Source organism: Staurois parvus, unplaced genomic scaffold (genome assembly GCF_062004578.1).
Source record: "Staurois parvus isolate SC_StPar_1 unplaced genomic scaffold, SC_StPar_1.0 ptg000005l, whole genome shotgun sequence".
NCBI classification, from domain to species: domain Eukaryota; kingdom Metazoa; phylum Chordata; class Amphibia; order Anura; family Ranidae; genus Staurois; species Staurois parvus.
In genome coordinates, this window is record NW_028317801.1 from 6,498,787 (window position 1) to 6,523,338 (window position 24,552).

Below are 24,552 nucleotides of genomic sequence, written 5' to 3' on the forward strand. Positions count from 1 at the left end.
TACTTTTACATAGGTTATCCCCCTTAAGTCTATCATGAATGCTGCTGTCTGACTCATCCACCTTGCTAACTGTTCAGTGTCCACTACCTATCTGCCATTCCCCCCTCACTGGCTTTAACTTTCCCACTGAAAAAAATCAAAATTATTAAAATAATAATAAAAACATAAAAAGCTATCCACAACTCTGTCCTGAGCTATATCACCAGCCCAATCTCAAAATATCACCAAAATTGTCCTCTTCAGTCCTTCCAAGACCTTTTGCTCACTAGCCCATGCCCCATTTTCCAGAGCATCTTTTGTCCTCTGGAACGCCCAACCCCAATTTATCCAGCTATCTCCTTCTCAGTCCATCTTCAAGTTTTACTTTCTCCATCAGCTCATCAATCATAGTTATTACTTTTTGTATCACTTGATCCTGCCTTTCAGATTGTAAGCTCTCACAAGCCGGGCACTATGAACACTCTTTTATTGAACGTGATTGCAACTTTACTGCCTCCCTTTATTTTGCAAAGCACTGTGCAAACAGTTAGTTCTATATATCCTGCATAATAATATTAATAATAATAAACTGACATAATGATAAGATAGAGGAAAAGAGAGAGAAAGAGCAGAAAGGAACATGTGTAAGGAACAACAGGCAGGAAAGAGTGAGAGATCTCAGAGAAAGGGAAATAAAAGAGAAAGAGAGGGAATATAGAAAAGGAAGGAACAGAGAAGAAAAAATAAAATTAAATGGGTAAATAGGTAGAGAGAAAGAGGAAAGCATGGGGACAGCACCAGAGATAAGCCTGAGTAATATATGGAGAAGGAGAAAGGATGGAAACACAATGGAGAAAAGGGGAGAGAGGAGAAGGAAAATTGAAGAAGAGCAGAAAGGACAGGAGAGAAAAAGGGAAGGGAAAGAGCGAGAGTGAAAAGCAGAGAAGGGGAAAGAGAAAGAGAAAGAGATATAATAAAACCTAATCATTTGAAATTCAAGCTATGACAACTGCCACATTTTCTAATATGCATGCATAATAATAAATAGCTGCATACAGTTTTGTCTAATGTACAGAGAATCACATAATTTATGAATCATGAGTACCTATGCTCCTGAATTTTATATTTCTGGACAGATTAGATCAATTTGAATACTCAGATATCATCAAGAATGATGCAAGGTCCGACTGCCAGAGCATGGGGTAACAGAGGATCAGGTAAGTAAAAGTGCATTTACCCTCCCCTAGAATATATGCAGTCAACCCTTACAGTGCAGGTGCACTGCAAGCAAACATTTTCAGAGTTCTTGCAGCCAGGTTTTAAATATTAATTTTGGGTGGAATGATCCTTGATCCTGAAAAAAAAGGCACTTTTCAATAAAACATATTATCACAATAAAAAAGTGAGAGGTATACCTCGTAGATATGGTAGAGGTTAGAGCCTTCATCTGGCCAGTAGTGGTAGCACTGCTTGACTCCATTCTCCGCCAGTGATGTCAGCATCACGATTACTACACAGCCATTCTCCCATACCATCTGCAGACAAAAGAGAGACACACTGTGGCCACACTGCAAACTCTTAATTACTGTGTGACATATGTAATTACAGCACTCAGACACACAATCAAAACTCATTCCATTCAGTGCAAATTCAAATTTCATTTTCATTAAACACTTTTCCTCTGCAGCTGCTTCTAAATCCCCAAGTACCCAAGCGAAACACAGCATTCAGAAACTAGACGATTTAAATATTTTCTCTTTGTAGAAATTGCATGTGCAAAAAGAAGGCAAATGCCAAAGGGTTCGGGGTTCTGCTAAGCTTTGAAAAAGAGCAGGATGAAGCAGTAGGTTAGTAAAAATAAACAGATACTAGTAAACATACATTAAGGTCTCTTCCATGGAAAATGTTGGCTCAATTAAAGTGTATCTAAACCCAAGAACAAGACTATAAATTAGTACAGCTTTTCACTCCTTAGATATGGTGGCTGCACTATGTTTCTTATTTTGGGATTTTTCCCTTTATTTACACATGGTGAATGTGAAAGTTACACAATTGCTGTCCCAAGCTGCTTGATCCTGATTTGAACTACAGAACAACCTCTTCCACATCTCCATAACACAGGGGAGGCAATCTGTAGGGAGAACTGGGCTCATAACACTGCATTGAGATTTCAGTACAAAGAGAGCATAGGAAGTTACAAGCTTTCTGGATTTGTGGCAGATCAACAGGTATTTTTTCTATCAAAAAAAGGTTTCTAATGGATAAAAGAAAACTCTTTCAATGGTACAGTTACCAGATTGATGGAACAATAAATGTTCATTCTTAGGGTTTGCACTTTAAACCAATTTATAAAAATGTTGTTCCTACTTATATTATGGCATTGCTGCTTTCTTACTAATTAATATAACCCATTTACTTTTCTTTAATGTGTTCAAAGTAGAACTCAACCTTCCTATCCTTACAGCCAAGGAAGCTGCCATCTTAGCCTTTGTTTGATCTGCAGTTGCCACGGTCCTGCACATGTGATCAGTTATGATACCAGCCATTTTCATGGCTTGGCTATTCTGTTCAGAGCACCAGCAACTATGGCAGTTATCATTCACAGCATTCCTTAAATGCAGGAGCTGGTTTTTCTTAAAACAATTAAATCGATGGGTTTAGTTCCACTTTAAGGGTCACACATACATTTTGTGCTCCAAAGTAATTGCATGTATGAATTATTTTTTCAGAGTTTAAAGTAAAAACATTACTGTATTTTATCAAATAAAATATACTAAAATATCAAACTGCCCAATAAAGTGCCTTTTTATACTTAAACAGTATGGTTAGTAGTTCTGTATATTTTTTTATTTCTCTTTCTTTTTCAGGGTACAAAAAAGTACTTTGTTTTTTCTTTTTCAACTAAATCTAACATATTGTGGATAAATATATAAAATGCTGCTGTTTACTGAGCCCAATAGTTTAAGCTCATATTTACACACACAACTGAATTACTTAGAACATAATTTTTAATTACAGAAGGACAGTGTGAAAGTAAATAGCTTTTGTTGAGTCCTCCCTTCATAAATTCATAATGTTCTGTGCCAGCACAGTCAAAGTTGCACCCTCAATTAAGAATTTACTTATTTTAATATAAAAAATAACAAAAAGGTGTAAAGCATCACATCTAAACATTAAAAAAATTGTAATATAAAAATAAAACTGACACAGTTTCCCTTTAATTTTCCCCCTGAATGACTCGCTATCACATTATCAATTTTTAACATATCTGAATGTGTCACTGAGGTGCACATTATAGAGTGGGAAGTTAATGTATGGAGGGGTGGGGGGTCATGTAATTATGTAATTGATTCAATCTTTCTCCAAGCTGAAATTAGCATAAAGGACATCCCCAGGTTCAAGTGCTTATGTGTAGGAGGTTTTTCAAGACAAATGAAAAATCTGCTACTGGGTATTGGGGCATTTAATATACATGCACTGAGAACAAGTTCACAGAGAAAGTCTAATTCCTGTTCTCGAACCACATACAATCCACACTAAAATGGCCGTATTAAACTACGTATTAATCTCCTAAACCCTCCCAACAGACTGAAAGGATATTTGTGAGATATGTGAATCATCTAACACTCTATGTTCATTTAGTTGTTTTATATTACATAATAGACTTCATGGGATCCATTGATCGAGTTTGTAGTCTTGTATTATAATACATTGTACTATAAGCTCCCCAGGAATTGTCTTTTTCCCCAGTATAACATTCTATGGTGAGAATTAGAACTATCAATTCTAGTCACCAGTGCTCACAACACTTACTTCTGTTTTCTCTATGAATATTTTTTCTACAAAGAAGAAATTAAATGTAAAAACACTAAAACTGTGCAGAAATTATAAAAATGTTTTAATCTATACATATATTTTATCCTATTTTCATTAGCATACTTTACTTCTTTTATCGGACCCTGTGGCAATAACTATTACATAGCGTCTGATTTTGAGTGAATAATAAGCATTATTTTTTTTAGTATGTAAAAGTTTATGAAAACATTAACATGAATCTATTGTGCCAGACAAAGTCATGGTGCTGCATTGCTCATTGCAGAAATCACTTTTTAAATATATAGTCATTGCTATGTAATCAAAGATTCAATTAAGGGGCTTTAGTGCCTTTCCACTTGGTAACCGCGCTATAGCCGAATGACAGCTACAGCATGGTTACCCAGTTCTGGGAGGGTGTCATATGACGTCCTCCCAGAATGTGCCCTTCCGCACGCTCCCAGGGGCATGCACCTGGTGATCTCCGTGATTGCTGTGTCCTACAGACACAGCTGATTACGTTATGAAGTAAAAGGCCAATCACAGAGGCCTTTTACCACCATGATCAGCTGTGTCGAATGACACAGCAGATCACGGAGTAAATACAGTTGCTGGTTAACAGGAGCACTTTCTTCACGCTGTCACAGCGTGAAGAAAGTACTGTCGATAATCAGCAGCTGTCACAGAGGAGATCGGCACTGATCATCAGGGCACTGATGATCAGTGCCCTGATGATCAGTGCCCTGCAGTTGCGCCCAGCAGTGCCACCCTGCAGTGCCCAGCAGTGACACCCATCAGTGACACCCATCAGTGCCACCCATCAGTGCCATCAGTCAGTGCTGCCAGTCAGGACTGTCAGTCAGCACCATCCATCAGTGTCACCCATCAGTGCCCATCAGTGCCTCCTACCAGTGCTGCCTATCAGTGCCCGTCAGTGCTACTTATCAGTAACCATCATTGCTTCATATCAGTGCAGCATCATCAGTGCCTCCTCATCAATGCCCACCAGTGCCGCCTCATCAGTGCCACCTCATCAGTGCAGCCTATCAGTGCCCATCAGTGCTGCCTATCCGTACCACCTCATCAGTGCCCATCAATGCTGCCTATTAGTGCTCATCAGTGCTGCTCATCAACGCACATCAGTGAAGGCGAAAAATTACCTGTTTGCAAAATTTTATAATAGAAACAAAGAAAAACTATTTTTTTAATTTTTTGCTATTTGTTTGTTTATAGTGCAAAAAATAAAACACCCAATGGTAATTAAATACCACCAAAAGAAAGCTCTATGTGTGTGAAAAAAATTATAACAATTTCATATGGGTACAATGTTGCATAACCGCAAAATTGTCATTCAAAGTGCAACAGCACTGAAAGCTGAAAATTGGCCTGGGCAGGAAGGGGGTATAAATGCCCAGTAAGCAAGTGGTTAAAGAGATCTTGTCGAGTTCCTACAGCTTTAAAATTTTTCCATGGCTGCAGTGCTGGAGTGGAAAAGAAATAGGAGTAATGGGCTGCAGATGTGGTTATATGCTGTTTTCTATAGAAGAGGATTAAAGCTTTTAATGCTGTAGAAACCTGACAGGGTCTCTTTAAAGCACATGTATATTAATAATTTTAACATAAAGCTATATTAACAAATATATTCAATTGAACAAGAGCAATAAAAGAGCTGAAGTACTTCATTTTGCTAAATACAACTCCAGTGTATGCTCCTGCCTGGAAAGGCCACATGTCTAAAAGCCTATTTGGTCAGGTGATCTGTGCTGTTGGTGTAGAGAAGGGGTCTCCAAACTAAAAAAAAGGGCCAGTTTAATGTTTTTAAGGAAGGCTGGACTGTGGCCAGCAGGAGTAGAAAATGTATTGGTGTCAGTAGGAATAAACAATGCCCCATCTTAGGTTTTAGGGGAGGATTAGTGCCCCAATATTGGTATCAGTGAGAGGAATAATGCCCCATCATTGGTTTCAGTTGGTGGAATAGAGCCACATCGTTGGTGTCAGTGGAAGAAATAATGCCCCAATGTTATTGTCAGTTGGAGGAATAGTGCCCCATTGTCAATGTCAGTGGGAGAAATAGCGCCCCAAGGGCTGGATAAGCATAAGCAAAGGGCCATATCCGGCCTCTGGGCACCTGTTTGGAGACCTCTGGCCAACTTGTCCAGAACCCCAAATATTTCCCTTCAGCAGTGATCATCTGACCAAGAGACTAGTCTTTTAGGCTTGTGGTCAATATTGGAGGGAACCTGAAAGAGCATTTTCTCTAAGAACTGTGTTTAAGGCCTTCTCGATTGTTTATGCATCACCACAAGACTTAACATAGCTTTAAACGAATCTGTGGTCATATTCTTAACAAGTAGCAAATTAGCTTTAAAACAAGCCCTGATTGACCTCTGTAACTGGGAGCACTGTGGAGCAATCTATCCTTAAAATTCACAGCAGAAGCACTGAGGTCATCCAAGTAATTTCCTTAGCAGCTCAGCTCACCCTGCTCTGTCTTCCAGCTCTTGCTGGACGTTTCTGAGTCTCTACTGGGAGGAGTTAGGGAGGACTGAGCTTCTGACAGAGCTTTGATCTTTGAGGATAATTGCTACACGGTGGCTACAATTACAGCGGTCAGTGAGGGCTTGTCATAAAGTGCATTTATTGCTTGTTAAGAATATTTAAATACTGGAATGCTCATAGTCTGGGCAAATCATTTAAGTTATCATTAATGTACAGGTTGGCTCAGATCTGACAATATTGCAGAACACAGCTCCCTGGAGTAGGGTTTATGGACATTGTCTATTTCTGTCTGGACAATAAAGCGAATTCCTCACTATATCTGTGCCTAGAGAGATTTTTTTATTAGATTGCAACATTAATTCAAACACTGCCAGACTCAGAGAAAATACAGTCTATTTCTTTGTTCAATTAATGGACCTATGCATACTCAAGCATTCTTTTATAGGTAAAACCACTTTCTCAGAATAAAAATTTTAGATGAAAACAGTAAATTCTCTTTTTTTACCTGCCAAAAATCAGCCACAGTAGCAGGAAGAGGTCCTTGAGAAGCGATATAAGCTGGATTTCGCGGGTCATGATCCATCTGTAAAAAAATACAAACATCACACTGTTAATAATGAAATCACAAATTGTGGGACTGTTACATGACGAGTGGCAGACGGAATTTCCAGCTCTTATCTGGAACCTTATATCATTTGTAAAATCAGGTACTAATCAGACACAGGCCAGCATGGATGCTAGCAACATTTTCAAATTTCAGACTATGCGATTTGCACGACAGATTATGATAGCTGATAACTGTACTGGTTAAGGAATGAGTGATGCAAAGCATACATTTCTAAAAGTTGATTTCAAGGAGTCACAAATAATCGTTTCATTCTTTTCAGTGTCAAGCTTGCTCCAGCCCCCTGAGTCTTCAGCATTACTGGCAAATAAGGGGACCAGAAGGTAGGAGGATTAAAATATTTGTGAGCACAGGTCTCTGAAACCATATAGTTAGACTGAATTTTACATTTAGAAACTATAATTGTTTTTATCTAAAAAAAAGAAAACTTTAAGCACCTACTTTTCATGCTTTATTTGTTGCCCACATGACCACACCAGCTCCTTTGCATTAGGGACATGGGGGGGGGGAGGTTAAGAAAACGGAGGCAGGAAGAACATTACGTCACACAAGCAAGGCAGGGGGCATGGTGGCCATACTGACTGTGAACAACATCCTGTATCTCCAAGAAGTAGAGTTTGATATAAAAACTGACCATGCCGGCACAAAGCTGCTTCCATGCTTGCTGTGGTTAGACTGCAAAAAAAGAGAAGGGGGACTGGCCAGATCACCAGGTACTTTTCATAATAGGATGAGTACAACAGATACTGGAATATACTCCCTCAAGAGTTGGTTCTGGCCAGTTCAGTGGATTACTTTAAAAAAGGTCTGGATTCTTTCCTAGATACACAGAATATAACTGGATACTAACATTTATAGGTAAAGTTGATCCAGGGAATATCGGATTGCCTCTCGGGGGATCAGGAAGGGATTTTTTCCCAGCAGGAGCAAATTGGATCATGATTTGCTGGAGTTTTTTTGCTTTCCTCTGGATCAACTGTGGGTATAGAAGTACAACTTTTTTTTATTGTTTTATTTTATTGTTGAACTAGATGGACATTTGTCTTTTTTCAGCCAGACTAACTATGTAACTATGTAACTACTATCATAACTATCCATATGGACAAACACACACATAGACAAAAATACATTTTAGGGTAACATATCATTTTATGAGAAAATAAGATTTGCACTGGCTTTCATAGTTACATAGTTAGTCTGGCTGAAAAAAGACAAAAGTCCATCCAGTTCAACGATTAAAAAACATTTTATAATCCTACACCCACTGTTGATCCAGAGGAAGGCAAAAAAACCAGCAAAGTATGAACTAATTTGCTGACTATATATATTTCTATATATATAAAAATATATATAGTTCTATATATATTGAATATATCTCTGTATCTCATAATCATACTGCGTTTTCACTGAAGGTATCCTATGCGTAGGCATTTTTTTAATGACATGCTTGGTTTGAATTGCCCAGATTTGTCACAGGTTCACTTTAATTTAATCATTTAGGAGAGTGCTATATAAAGTGGGACTTTAGTTAGAAAATTAAGTCCTGCTAGATCACTTCAGGCTGGCCCTTTTGCAGGTATAGATATGTAAAACATTTCAAATAAGTGCCTAAACTGTTGAAAATCCAGTAATACACTGTCTCACCCTGCTCTGCTTGTGATCGGTTTCATTGTGCTGAAAATCATAGCCACCAGAGGCCGACCTGCTGAAAGTCTAAAGATTTACTGCTGCTCAAGGGCTCTGGGCTTCAGCAAAATGGCAGCCTCCAGCAAGAAGAAATAGGAGCAATGCTGGAGGCAATTTACAGCACACTATCATTTCGGTAGCATAATTATTAATATGGAATGTATGTTCCTTGCTAAAGAACATATTTAACCACTTCCCATCCAGCCCATGCACATAAACGGCAGGACGGGAGCAATGCAAGAGTGGGTGGCCGTTTAACGTCCTCCCGCATTCCCTGCCTATGCATGCTCCCTGGGAGCACACAGAACCACGATCCGGTGCCCACTGTGTCCAGTGTGATCGCTGTATGGGACCTCTGTGTGAGGTCCTGATCATGTGATCACTGATTGGCCAATCAGTGATTACATGAATAGTAGTAAGCAAGATGTCACTTCCTGACATCATTGCTTACTACTAGTGAAATCTGTGAATGACCACAGAGGTCACATGGTACAAGGCTATTCACAACAGCCTTTTACCATGTGACAAGCTGTGACCAATCACAGCTCTCGCAGTATTTCTCAAGAATGCAGCCAGAGAGAAGGAGAAATGATTGCTTTTACAGCCTTTATGGGTGTAAATGCAATCATTGTAAAAACAAACAAAAAAAACAAACAAAATCTAAAAACAAAAAAATCTTCATCACCCCCTACAAGTAGTACAGTGTCACTATGGTTGCACTGTACTGCTAGGGTGACAGTATGTTAAAAAACATAAATAATAATATAAAAAAATAAAGTAGAAAAATGTAAAAACAATTTTTGAAAATTATCATTTTTGGTTATAAACTAATTTGGGTTATTTTTTTTTTTTTTTACTAAAAAGATAGCTGAATACATTTTGGCCAAGATTTATGATGAAATATTATTTATACTGTTATAAGAAAAACACTTTTTTTTCAAAATGTTTGGACTTTTTCATTTATATAGCAAAAAAAATAAAAATCCCAGTGGTGAATAAATACCACCAAAATAAATTTTTATTTGTCTCAAACAAATGCTAAAAAACTCATATGGGTACAGTGTTGCATGACCGCGCAATTGTCATTCACAGTGTGATAGCACTGAAAGCTGAAAATGGGTAAACTTCCACTTTAACTGTCAGACCTACAATCCAAAGTAGTGAAGCTGTTGAGTATCTTTATATAAGTATTTTTGTTTCTAGTGATTAATTCTGTGATTACACTAGTTCTACGTATGTGTGTAACATTTAAATTTAGTGCCACTTTCCTACTAGTTTCAGATTTTGATTATTTTGATAATAATAAAAAATATTGTAGCACTACAAGCATGTCAAGTCTGATGACATTACATTACATTTTGTGTCATAATATTGGGTGTCACCCTACAGATATAAGTTCGGTTCTCAGCTGAAAGAGCCTTTCTAATTTATTCAGCAATTCAAATGATATACTGTTATATTCTTTACTGCAAGCGTCGATATATCCAGAAAAAATTATGTTTTAGTGAAGTCTGTTTTTTCTTCTCTGGCATAAGACTACAATTTATATTTTCCATACATACTCACTCGGAGCTGACACATTATGCTCTGGTAGTTTTGGCCTTGAAGTATACATACATATAAATCTAATATGTATGTAAGCACATTTAAGGAACCCTGGTCTTAAAAACAAATTTACTGAACATTCTAGCAGCCAGGATATTTATATCTTCCGATATAACAATTTCTTCTCTGGTTTTTAATGTTAGAAATGGGTTTCCAGTTTGAAATTTAGCTGTCCACCTAATCCCAACACTCAGAACTATTTGATATCTTGTGTTACAATCAGTCCAAATATGATGCTGCATTCCTGGCAGTACGAGAGATTTAGGCGATCACGGTGCTTTAAGTGATTGCGGTGGACGGTGACATACTAGAACCAGATAAGAGGATACAAAGTCACCAGAATTCCAGTTAAATGCGTATCACAAATTTATTGTGAAAGCAGAAACATATAAGTCAGAAGAATGTTGATGTTTCAGAGCATAATTGCATGGTCTGTTCCTCAAGGTGACATATTGATGTAGTGGTTGTAACCCCTTATATATAACCAGTGAAGTTACTGGCCTCAGGTGACACACAGAGATGAAACAAATCCTCCTACAAAAGTTGTACCTGTATATCTGCAGTCTTCTCATCTCTACATCCAAAAAAAGTGCTGAATGTATAAACCTTGTCTAAGAGTTCAGAAAAAATGGGGTGGAGAGCTGAATTTACACACTGCAGAGTTCAGTGAGGAGAGCTTTGAGAGCTGATTGGAGGCAACAGACACACACCCCTCCGCACAGCACACAAGAACACAGCTGAGGCTGTCAATTTGCTGGAGGTCATTTCCCATGTCACCATTTTTCTCTTGGTGTCAGGAAAACTTGTCAGAAGTGAGTCATGCTGATGGCACAGGAATGAAGCAGCAGAGAAAAACAGCACTTAATTGAGACAAGTACACACTATAAAGGGATATGCCTTGTTCATATTTCATGTCTGATATTTACAACCACTTTAAGGAAGGGACCCTGCGAGTACAGGAAACATTGGCTTTCTTCTGACTTATGTGATTCTGCTTTCACAATAAATACAGTACATATTTATCTGGAGGGCCAATGACCTTTACCCCTGAGAGATCTAACATGCTGAGAAGGAAGTTTTTCAAACGTGCAGGTTTTTTTTGTTATTTTTACAGAAAGTGTTGTTTTTAATGTCATTATGTTACAGGGCTTAGTGAAGGCTATATCTAAAGCCTTGTACACATAATGTGAATATCAGACAAATGATTGTCTGTTTTTTATTGCATGCTAGTCTCCATATCGAAAATAAAGATGTTACTCAACTTACGAAAATTCTCATACGACAGAATAGATCTTCAGAGGTGATGTAATGTATTGTATTATATTTGTAATGTATTTTCAGAAGAAAATTGTACTAATTAAACCAAAATTGTACGATCTGGTACAATGTTTGTCCCTTCAGATAATTTTGGATGAACTGTCATGATCAGCTGTTGGAAGCTGTGCACTAACGATCAGATTATTGTACGATTGCTTCAAAAGCTGTATTTTTCTACGATTTTCTGTTCGTGTGTGCGATACTTAACCCCCAGCTTTTTTGTTATCCATCTCCCCAGCTTGATATACAGATAACATAATGCAACATTTCTGTATTTGTAAGAAAATTAAGTATAAGTACTATTTAGCTATTTTTTTTTTCATTTTTATAGTTGGTTGATAATATTGACACAAAGGCTGATGATACAATTCTGCCGATAGCGACAAATAGCCAGTGGCAGGATCGCTACAAAGGCTGCCTGTTTGACTTGTAGGTTTGTTTCCTCACAAAACACAGTGAGATGTAGCTCTGTTGCTGGCCCAAACGCTGTTGAGTCTTGATCACTAGCATTGGGAACATCATCTTGCTGCTTCTAGTGGCTCTCTACTGGCTGCCTCTAGTTGCCTTGCTGGTGGCAGAATTGCCTATATGTCACTAAAAAAATGAGTCATATAAAACGTGACTTTCAACCATGCCATTATCTAACATGAACATTATTTGTAACACAAAAAAAACATTGTATTTATTTTCCATATCACTACATACAAGCAGCAGCATTAGCAATGCAGGTAAAATTTGCAATGCTTTAAAAAGAAAGCCCCAATGGGGGTTTTTATGATCTGCCCGACAATTTAAAATTGCCATTCAACATTTTCAATGTTGCATAGCTAGCTGATGTTCTGTGGTTTTATCACATGAGAACTGCTCGTTATGTGACAACACCATGGAGCTTTTCATTTGTGAACAATCGACTTCAGGCAGAAGCTAAAATCAATGCACGATGTGCAAATTCTATATAGAAGGCCCTACCACTGTGCAAATATTACAGCATCCACTCGATTTACCTTTACAGGGAAACTTTAATGGTTTTGGTCAAGTTAAATTTTTTTACATTTATAGGATTATAAACTTATGTATTATATCATGTTTTTGGTATTTTCAGTAAATCTTTATTTTAAAAGTAATATGTTTAAAACAGGGTGCATCTGTAACACTGTTTCTGAGCTGCTTAAAGGGAAAGCTCAGCTAATCTACTCAATTAGGCCAGGTTAACAAACCTGTCTAACCAAACCCATTTCCCCCTAACCTGTTAAAAGCCACGTTGACTTTTAGAACCAGTTACATGTTCCACCCATATTTAGAGTGCAACATGTAACACGTTCCAGCTTCTGCCTCCTCTCTTCACTATCTCCCCCCTACTCACTGTGACAGCGGGCCAGGGATCTTGTCCCCACACCAGCAGAAAATCCACATGAGGTCTTATCTTCAAAGTAAAGAGAGAGGGGTATTTTGTAATTATACATTTGTAATTTGAGCTTCTGCTATTCAGGTCAATGCAGGCTATTCACAGCATAGCAGTAACGTTAGCTTAGTCAAAATGTAGAGCAGTAGCTTGGAACACTAACTGCTGGCTGTAAATTTTATATATTAAATATTCTTGTAGTGACGTAGTGACTGTCAGAAGTAACCAGAGTGCCCACATAGGGACTTGGAATTGTCAAATGGTAGCAGTGCCTGGAGCTCTTCAACATAGAGAAGATTTAGCACATTGCCACTGTAAAGATGCAAAGAATATAAGTGTTAGTGATTTGTTTAATTTTTACTGGCGCCTTTTAAAGTAAATCTAAACTCCATTGCCATAATGTGCAATTATGCTCTGTATATTTGGACAAAAGAGCAGATATATCTGCCAAGGCACGCCCCTTCCAGTGATGCGCTTTATTTTTCTGGTTGTGCCACCTCTGGCCATTTTTATTGGCTGGGATGGGATTACATAACTCCCTTACATGCACACAGGAGTTAATTCATCCCAACACCAAACACATACAGAGAATGTACACTGAGTTTCTACCTTAAACTTTACATTTTGTTAAAGTGAACATGCCTGTTAAAAAGGAGGATGGTTCCATTTATCTCAAAAGAATGAACAGCGATCCGGCCAGGTTACCAAACCTGTATAACCAAACCCATTTTCCCCACAGCTGTTAAAGGCTAAGTTGACTTTTGGAACCTGTTACGTGTTCCACCTGTTCCAGCTCCTGCCTCCTCTCTTCACTATCTCCCCCCTACTCACTGTGACAGTGGGCCAGGGATCTTCCCCCTGCACCCGATCTCACAATTTGAAAACAGTGCAGCTGTGCAAGGCTTTACCCGCATAGCTGTGTCATTTATTCTGTGAATAAATGAGCTACAAGTACCATCAGATCTTACGACCAACGGTTTGTAGTTCTCAATGAACTGCGAGGGCACTGATAAACGCTCTCATAGTTCATTGACTCTTCCTGCAAATAAGTAACTGCCTGCCTGTACGAGGTATGGTCAGACAGCTATACTGAGATTCTGCAGTAGCCTGGTATTGCACCGTGATCTGCTAATTGAGGGTGCAATGCTTTATAGTCTCCAGTGTAAAAAAATATTAAATGCACATTTTTTTAACTGCAAAAAGATGTGCTTTTTCATTAAAAAATGAACTTATCCTTTAACCAGCGGTTGTCTGCAGCTCTTATAGACATAAGGGAGTTTATTTACTAAAGCTGGAGAGTCCAAAATCAGACTCACTTCTGCATAGAAACCAATCAGCTTCCAGGTTTCATTGCCAAAGCTTCATTGAACAAGCTGAGGTTAGAAGCTGATTGGTTTCTATGCAGAAGGGAGTCTGATTTTGGACTCTCCAGCTTTAGTAAATAAACCCCAAGATGTCTGTTGAAAACGGCTAGTGTAGGCAATGATCACTGCATGCCTATGGCAAGCCTCAGCATCATTTTTCATAAAATGTAGCAAAGAATAGTGATGTGTAACATTTTCAAATCTGTCCCATCAGTCTCTAACCACTTGCCCTCCTGAGGATTCACCCCCCTTCCCGACCAGGCCATTTTTGCGATATGGCGCTGCTTTTTTTTTAACTGACAATTGTGCGGCCATGCAATGCTGCACCCAAATTAAATTTATGTCCTTTTTTTCCCCACAAATAGAGCTTTCTTTTGGTGACATTAATAGCCTGTGCTTTTTTTTTTTTTTTGCTATAAACATAAAAGATCAACAATTCTGCGAAAAAACTATATTTTTGACAACAATTCTGCTAAAAACAATATTTTTGACTTTTTTGCTATTAAACATGTCCAGTAAAAAAATTTTAAAAATCAAATTTCGTGATAAATTTGGGCCAAAATGTATTCTGCTACATGTCTTTGCTAAAAACAAGTCCCAATACGTGTAAATTACTTGGTTTCCATGAAAGTTATACCTTTTACAAATGGCGGTATATATACAGGAATTTTTCTTTTTTTACTAGTAATGGCGGCGATCAGCCACTTATAGCGGGACTGCGGTAGGCATTCTGACACTGGGGGGAACTGACTTGGTGTCACTGACATCCCCTGTGACACCAATACAGTGATCAGTGCTAATAAAAAGCACTGACACTGTACTAATGACACTGGGCAGGAAGGGGATAACATGCGGGGCAATCAAAGGGTTAACTATGTGCTGTTTTACTATGTGCTGTGTGTGTGCTTTCCACTGTAAGCACACTGCTTTGTATGGCTCTGCTACGCAAAGCCATACAAAGCAGTGTGCAGGAGCTGACAGGTCTCCCCCCCGTCGGCGATCACCAGGTGTCGGCGAGAAATCACCGGCCGGGACCCGGTGACTGACAGCCAAGGCCGCGAATGGCGGAACTGCAAAATCATATATATGTGGTTTTGCGCACCTGTGCTGCCCTGTAGCAGTATTTCTGCTATAAGGTGGCACAGAAGTGGTTAATCCTGTTTTATTATATTAAAATTAGCCCATGTAGTCACCTTTACCATATCAAACATATCATGAATGTTGTTACAAGAGTGTTACACTGAAAGCATCAAAAGACACTGAGTTAATTTTCTACTGTAAATATGATTAGGATGAAACAATAATCCAGGCTCATCTGTACAACAAGCCAAGTAGCAGGAACATATGTTTTTTTGCATAAATACCATTACACTGTCATTCAAATGAAATAAATAAGTATGAGGAGCGTCTGCCCTGCATAGCCAGCCATTCATGCTCAGCTAGACACAAGCAAGCGGAATCAATACCGATGTGAGCTTTGCTGTCAGGAGCTCTGCTATCTGCTACATCACAAACAGGCCACTCGGCGCCTTTTAGCGCTAATCAGCTACTGTCACAAAATCGCTATCTGGAACATGGTAAACATAATGATTGCAGAGCAGCAAAATATGCCATCTGCTTATGAAGGCAAAATGCAATTACAGCTAAGCTAGTCTGGAGACAGGCAAACAATTCTGTGTAGCTGTTACTCACACAAGAACTGCATAAACTGCATATAGTGCACCTTGGGGACGCCATTGCATTGGTCGCATGAACACTACACGATAAAGGTACTGAGATGGCAGTCAGTGGCACAGAAAGAGTTAAGTGATTCTACTCATACTTGTAATGATCTTGGAAGCTGGTGAGCAGGCTTCTCTATAATTGGTAGCACATCGAGGTTATATGGGTTCTGGTTGATTACATTTGTATTTTATTTGCACTTAAAGCTGAACTCCAGGGATTCAGACACTTTGTAAAATGTGCTGACCTGCTATGAGTTAAGTCCAACAAGGTGTATGCCATCTCCTGGACTTATCTCTTATTTACATCTGACAGTTTTTTGGAGCTCCGGAAGTACTACAATCTACAATCCTGGGGCTCTGACAGGAAAGACGCTGCTCTCTCATACAGCAGCATCTCTGCCTGCCCCTCCCCTCTTTTGTTCCATTCACAGAAGGCTTTGCATTTTATGAATGAGTTCTGTGATTGGGCAGGAGCATGGGAGGGGAGGGGTACAGTGTCTGCATGCAACTGTGCAGCTGCAGTAAATGAAACCAGAAGTCCCTGTGTTGGAGCACCAGAACTAAAGTGATAGCTATGTTGCCAGTAGTCAGTAAAAATACATATTGCAAATTAAAGAGATAAGTCTTCAAGGTTGTATGCATCTAGTTAGATTTAACCCCTAGTAATTCAGCCATTGTACAAAGTGGCTGAATTCTTGGAGTTCAGCTTTAAGGAGCGACAAATCCATTGTAACAAATGTCTTTATCTTCTACTGGTGGTCTCTTTCCCCTGAAAATGCTAGCTGCTTGGCTGTCATACTAAATTAGTGACTTCATTACTCTTTAAAGCAGTGAAACAAGCATACAGATCAGGTGGTGCACCCTCACTTAGTGCATACCTATTGCAGATCAGAAACTCTAAAATCATTGTAGCTCTTTGGTCAACTTGGGAGTCAGGAAGCATTTTCCAAAATGCTTATTCTGCCATCTCCTATCAACCCTCTTTTGTTGAAAAAATCCTTTTTTCAATAACAAAATCACTTTTGTTACCCAGGTCAACCTGTTCCTTGGACTAACACATTCTCTGTGGCACATAATTCTCCAGGATGTATTATGGGATAGAGATAATACATCATTTAAGTGAAATAACACAAGACAACCCTGCTCAGGAGGCTGTGTTGAGAAGGAAACTATTCCTTACAAGCACCTGGTCTCAACTGGTGACTGGGGGCAGAATCTCCACTAGGCAGGTCTTCTTAACAGGGCACTGGAGCCCATGCAGATCATCTGGTTCTAAAAAAGGCAGCATAAAAGATTAAGCAGCCCCGCTATCCCATTATAAAATACAGTTATAAAATTGAACAAAAAACTTAACTAATGCTGAACCAACAAGTTCCTAGAAAACCATTTTCAAGTACAGAAAAATGCAGGTCTCTGCATAGAGTGTGAATGAGCCCTAAAAGTATCCTTGTCCTAAAGAATGGGGGCTAGGCTACAAATTGGACTTTAACTCCTTCATGCCAGCGCCTCCTGTCCCTTTAAGTGGTTTCCAATGCTGGGAGGCGGGGCAGACTTTAGGGTCATGTGACCACCCTAATTGGCTGTCATGGCAGTCACATGATCGGAAAGGTCCCGGTCGCAAGGAGAGATGGGGACCTTTCCGTAGGACACGGACACGTGTTGGGAGTTCACAGGGTGCATGCTCTCAGCACATGTTTATTTACAAATGGTATGTAAATATGCGGTCGCTCGGCGTCAAGGCCCAGCTGCCGAGAGACCACATATTTGCGTACCATTGGCGTGAAGAGGTTAATCACTTGTCAGTAAGAGACTCAGGGCTTGTTCATACTTTCCATATGATAAAATGCTCAGTTTTAGCATGCAGGCAGAGGTCAGTTTTGCACTGCATTGAGCTGCATTAAGGGGACGGCATAATGCACGTTTCAGCACATTGCACTGCAGCACACATCAGCAAGCCTTCACAAAACTTTTTTTGTTTTTGAATATTGTAGGGGACAGTAAAACTCTTTGCAGGGTTTGATTTTTGCCATCTGTGTTCCATTAGGGGGGTTTTCCTTCAATTACTGTCCCATAGACATAACAGGAAGTCAGAGGTAATCACAACTAGACAGTTGTCCCTGCAAAAACTTTCCTGTTCTAGTGACAACTCAGAATGAAGAAATTCCTATTACTTTTTGTCTGTTGACATCAGAGAGAGTGGATCTTTCCAGTAGAGACAAAGGCAGCAATAAAAACCTGACAGGGGAATGCTTCCCGACACTTTCCTACTAAAAAACATTGAAGTTACTGTAGATGCTATTTTTATTCTCTGACTGTCCCTGTCAGGATCCTATGTGGGATCCTATGAGGGTAAATTGAGGAGAGGGTCTTGAGAACGCCCGATGGGATGGGCGAAACGCGTTGACGCAATTCCGGTCTATTTGCCATACGTCTGACGTCACTTCCGGTGAGTGGAGCGCACACTGAGCAGTGCATTCCAGTGGCCATTTTGTGGGATCTAGGCTGGTTCTCTGCTGTTCCTCTGCTCTATCTGGCTGCATTGGTGTGGGAATCCTGGATTATGTGGCTGGTTTTCATCATCAGGCTGTCATGGGCTTAATATATGTGCCTTTTACAAGCTGTTGAAATGTGAGTGGCCTGGATTTTGTCTTTTGGTAGAATATTGATGTGGCAATATTACACTATATAAGTTTTCTCTTTGATGATATGGTGGAGCAAACTAGGAAGCCACGGTGAGGACCTAAAAAAGAAGATCTTAACTTGGAGGGGCAGGCTATCATTGAGCTGATGAAAAGGGGGTTTAGGATTCCCCAAAAATCCTTAAAGGCTTTTCACTCACCAAAATCTGGTGAGTGTATTTGATGTTGGTTTGCACGGGTGATAGGTAAAAGGTTATAAACATCTTTGGAATCTTCAGTTTTCATCACAAGGGACTTTATGTTTTTTTCTGAAGATTTTTTGATATATATATGCACTAATTAATATGGGACATTAATATTGTGTGATTTATTAATATTTGTATTCAGGTCTATTTTGCGCTGTTTATTTATATATTAAATTGAGGAGAGCAGAACATATTGCTATTTAGGAGGAAAAAGTAACATTTTGTGATTAAACTAATAGCAGTTCTTAAGAAAAACACCTTTGTATTTGGTTACATAATCATTTCAAGCCAAATGATAACAAATACTCACCTATGTGATACTTCTGCAAATAAATTGAACATTTTCATCAGCCACAATAATAAAACACAATTAGAATAACTAATATAGCTAAGTAAACTGAACTAATTGTCTTGCTATCTGCTGATTAAGATCTGACATATAGCCCCAGCCTTAAAGCGATAATAAAGTCATTTTTTGTTAAATGAGATGCTAATAACAGAACTTACATGCCCTTCTTGGTGTTTTTATCATGTTTTTCCTCTCTGCTTCCTCCTCATACTGCTTTCCCAGGAATACTGTCTGACTCCAGGCATGTGGGTGCCCCCTGTGCCTTCCGGGACTAATGGAGTCCCCCAGAGTCTCCACTACTTGCATACCTCCTGTTTAGTTCTACAATCTTACATGCAGCTGCTCCCGAGAGGGCCACAGAGCCAAGGCCACTCTGACTTAGGGGCCACTGTCAATCACCGCTATGGAGAAGGAGAGGCATGACTTGGGCTCTGTGTCCCTCTTGGGAAAGACTGCATTTAAGTTTGGAGTTCTAAGCAGGAATGTGCACATAGTGGAGGCTCCAGGGGGATACCATAGATACTCACAGGGGGCACCCAGATACCTGACATGCAGTGCAGCTGGGGGACAATATGGGGAGGAAACTCAAAGGAGAAAAATGATAAAAACAACAGGATTTCCTATACTGTGATATTCTGTAGCTTTTCACTGTCCTATTTTTATTGTTTTTTTTGTTGTTGTAACTATATTTGTAAAACCAAATAAAAATTTATTATGGAAAAAAAAGCAACAGCAAGTGCTTGTAAGCTCTATTAGCAGCTCATTTGGCCAAAAGAAAATCACTTTAAAATGGAACTTCACTATCCCAAACAACATTGGCAATTTTTAATCCTTATGCTGCTAATATTAGTAAATAGGTAGAAAAGTAAAAACTTTTTTCCACATTTTTTCAGTTTTTATCTGGTTTCCATGCCTAGGCAAATTATGTCATATATGTCTTCAGGAGGGGAGGAGGGACTTTCTCAGCTAAGCACACTCTCCTACCTGCATGCCTGAGCTAAGGGCAGAGGGATTCCGGATTCCAGGAAGTAAATCCATCTGCCCTTAATTAAGATAATTGCAGCCAGAGATGCTAGAGGGATGTTTTTCAAAGTGATTTCTCAGCAAAATAAAGCATTGAGACATGGATGGGTGGGGGGATTTGCTGTGAATATTCAAGGTGAATTAAATAGTGTTTTTTGTTTGTGCTGCTCAGATGCAGTGTAGTTCCATTTTAATAGAGAAGTTTGAGAATTGACTCCCCAGCTGCAGCTGTCCCCCACTTGCTCTACACGTGAACTGAGCAATCAAAGATCGCTGATCAATATGTTCTCAGTATTCTGTCTGCAGAGAGCCGGCGACTGCCAGTCACCAGCTCTCTACTCTGCCCCTCCAGCACTCTCTGGAGTGCTGGGCTGAGGAGGAGACAGCAGTGGCTGGCTCAAGCTCTCAGTGGCATTCTGAGAGGCTGAGCCAGCTCTCAGTCATGCTTCTGGGCAGGGGCGGACTGACCAATCGAGCACTCCGGCACTGCCCGAGGGCCCGGGGTCAGTAAAATATCCCATAAAATGCCCCTGGTACCTTTTTTAGGCTTTTTTGGGTGTGTTTTGAGTGTGGGCAAGGACACAGAGGCCCCATGATCCCCAATTGCCTGGGGGCCCCATGAGTTGTCAGTCCGCCCCTGCTTCTTGGTGGATCCTGATATAAAAATTGGGATCTTTCCTGAGTCTGGACCAGCTCTGAGATGTCAGCTGACAGCGAGCTTTGGCCCGCCATCAGCTGAAAACGGGTCACAAGAGTGCAGAACGAAGTGCACTCCTGTGAGTCACACGTTAACTGTCATATAAAAAAGAACTAGTAGCATACATAGGGAATAAGAAATCTGAATAATATAAAGCAAACAACATAAGCCTTGTACAGGGGTATGACAGCAAAGGTAGCGGTCCCGGCTCAGATAACAGAATTCTGTCTCACTTGTATTATACCAATGAAAGGAACATTTGCAGGTTTGTCAGTGGGAAGCTGTGACATACTCATAACTTTGTAACATTCCACTCTTTTCTACATGACAGCATTATAAATAAAGATGCTGTGGGTTTCTAGTTGAACATCAAAAAGCTCCAGTGGCTCAATTCAATTCATGTACATAACTCTTTATTAAAGCAGAACTTCACTCTCTCAATCAACATGGACTATTACTAATCCTTATGCTGCTAGCATTAGAAAATAGATAGGAAAGTATATCATATTTACTTGTTTTAACCTTTTTTTTGCATTCCTTCATTTACTTCCTGATTTCCCTGCCTAGGCAAATTATGTCATACGCCCCAGGAGTCTTTGGGAAGGGAGGAAGGGTTCTCAGCTCAGCCAGTGCTGAGCTAAGGATAGATGGATTCCAGGAAGTGACTGCTACATGAATTATCTGCCCTTACTCATGATGGCCACTGCCAGAAATGCCAGGAGTTGTTTTTCAAAATGGTTTCTCAGCAAAATAAAGCATGTAGACATGGATGGATGGAGGAGTTTATTTTGAATAAAAATGAATTATATAGCATTTTTGTTTTGTGTTACTCAGATGCAGTGTAGTTCCACTTTAATATAACAGACTCAGGGTCCCATTCAGACTGGACTGATGTGTTGAGATGCACTACTACAGACTGTATGTGTTCATGTACAGCATTATGTGTGTTGCATTAAAGCAGACCATTCAAAAAGCACTGAAAAGCATATTTTAACAGCTATAGGGTATTGTTTTCAATGCAGTGCACCACAATGCACAAATTCCAAAGAATCTTGTTTGTTTAGGCTTTCCAAAATACAGGCAGTTCCTCCTGGTAGAGACAGATTCCTTAACACGTTTCACTCATATTAGTGCCTACCAAGAATATGTATTTTTTTGAGAGTTTGTAGAGTTGTCAGTGGCTGCTAGGAGCCTGCTCCCTAAATCTGAGGTTTGTGGGGAAGTGCTGCCTGGAGCGGAGGAGCATGTTTTGTTTCCCACAATACACAGATTGTTTTATATTTGTCTATTGTGGTGTGATACAGTGCAATAGCATTGCAGGGCACTGCCTATGTGGGTTGGGGTGCCGGTCAAAATGAAAGGTACTGCACCACACCACACTTAACTTTAAACATTACTGTGCATTGTGCTAATGTGTGGTAAAAATGCATGTATAACCACATCTTACCTCAATACTGTAGTCTGACTGGGCCCTTCTAGCTTTCATTAGGTCATGCTCAATAAGTCTGTTAGGCTACGTTCACACTAGCTTTGTCAGCAGGCATCAGACAGGTGTTTGGTAAGTGTTTTTAACGCTTCTCAAACGCCTATGAAAATTCTGCACATGGCAGCACACAGTGCTGTTCACATGGAAGCGTTTGTGTTGCATTGCATCGAGGCAAAACTGACGCCTCGTGTCCAGTCAGGAGGAGTTGAAGCCTCCCATTCAAGTCTATGGTGCCGATCCGCAAACGCCTGCCAGGTTGTGACACAGTTGCGAGGTGGTTGCGGAGCGTTAATACCATTTAACTTCATTATAGGAGTTTGTGGTGCGGTTTTAACGCTTAGCAAGCGCCTATCAACCTCCTCAAAACCGCGCATAGGGCATTTTGGGAACATTTGGGGAGCATTTGAGTAGCGTTAAAAACACTTCCCAAAGACCTGTCTAATGCCTGTCAAACGCTATAGGGGAATATGGCAAGAGTTAGAAATAAAGACAAGTGTGAATGAGCCCTGATGGTACTGAGTAGATGGACTGCAGTAAGTAATTTGAAGGGTAAGAACTAAGGACATCCGATTGGCTGCACTCCAAACAATCCACTTTCTTGAACCAAGATAAAACCAATACAGACAGTGGGACTACAGTGGGGGACTGGCAGGTAAACGCGTTTCACGCTAAACACAACACTTATTCATAGTGCCAGTCCCTCATTGTATGTCCACTGTCTGTATTGGTTTTATCTTGGTTCAATAAAGTGGATTGTTTGGAGTGCAGCCGATCGGACGTCCTTTGTTCTCATCTATGCAGCACATGAGCTGGGCTAGCACCTACAGGAGGAGTTGTGCTTGGAGATTGGGAGTCTCTCTACTTTGAGCAGTGGTAAACAAGTAATTTGAAGGCTTTTAGTTAGGATCCTCTTTACACGAGTGATTTCCTGCATACACTGGATTCCAGTGGGAAGATTCAAAAGATTCTTGTGGCTGGAATCACAAATATATGTGAACGCTGGTGGTCGCTTAGCCTGTATAACACACTACACAGCCCACAAATGCTAATAAGGACTCATGATAATGACAGGGACCAAGGCCTGATGCTTGACTGATGCTGTGCCACCACACTGTTAAAAACATTCCCATTGTTCTTTGAGTCTACATATATTGTTTCTCCAAGTCCTGATGGAGGGGGTGGAGAACACACTGGCTTTTGTAAACAATATGTTTTCGGAATAAACATATGTTTGTATTTGAATTATATGGTGTGGCACATCCCATGGTGTGAAACTGCGCTAGGCCATGAAACCTATTCTTTTTTTGCACAATGCTTTATGGGCTAGGTTTTTTGGCTGAGAACGGGGCAATTTTTGTTACCAGGCCCAGCCAATGCATCTGCACTAGCACTTTTTTATTTTTGCATATGTGTCACCCTGCACTTATATATGTTTTTCTTTTGCATTCATGATGAAGAGTGTGGGTCTTTGGACCTACCCTGAAGTCTAAGGGGAGGCTGTGTGGCAATTAGGTTCCTTCCTCTCTGGCCTTGGGGGGGGAGTCGCTCTGCAGGAGAGCCCCTCACCTACTACTAGTTGCTCAGCTTTGGCTGACCATGAAGAGCAGGGTCCATCAGGTTATTTGGATCGGTGGACCTTAATGTGCCTTACTCTGTCAGCAGTCGTGCGTCCTGTGGGGGTCAGGGAAAAGGTCCTTCCTCTTTCCTCAAATATGTTCACATGCACTTTTTGTTCACTTTTGGTGTTTAGTTTTTGTGCACCACATCATAGGCTTGTGGTGTTTCAGCTTTAGACTTATCCATCATCATTACAACCTAAGGTGATCTTGGAAATCCTTCGGTGTGTGCAAGATGTCAGCCAAATAAAATTATATTCTCCATAGTCAGACCAACATAGTGACGACAACAGCAATACATAATTATTACCCAAATCCACTTTTTGAAGCATTTAAAACTAACTAAATAGTAACTTTTTGGTGTACTAGCCCTTAAATAAAGTGTTATAGGATTGAATTCTTAATAAAGAGCAAACCCCTGAATACAGTTAAATTGTGAAAAATATAAACCTGCTCAGAGCAGCGGGGGATATTTGATAAATG

General features: G+C 39.9%; 1 protein-coding gene across 1 annotated transcript in view; it reads right to left on the reverse strand.

Moving 5' to 3' along the window:
• Positions 1 to 24,552, reverse strand: part of PTPRN2 (protein tyrosine phosphatase receptor type N2) — a 1,146,107-nt gene that overhangs the window by 56,216 nt on the left and 1,065,339 nt on the right. Inside the window, exons 17-18 of the mRNA XM_089694046.1 lie at positions 6,797 to 6,874; positions 1,395 to 1,514 (exon numbers count right to left, since the gene is read on the reverse strand). Coding sequence (XP_089550172.1) covers positions 1,395 to 1,514; positions 6,797 to 6,874 — 198 coding nt within the window. The remainder of the gene's footprint in view (positions 1 to 1,394; positions 1,515 to 6,796; positions 6,875 to 24,552) is intronic.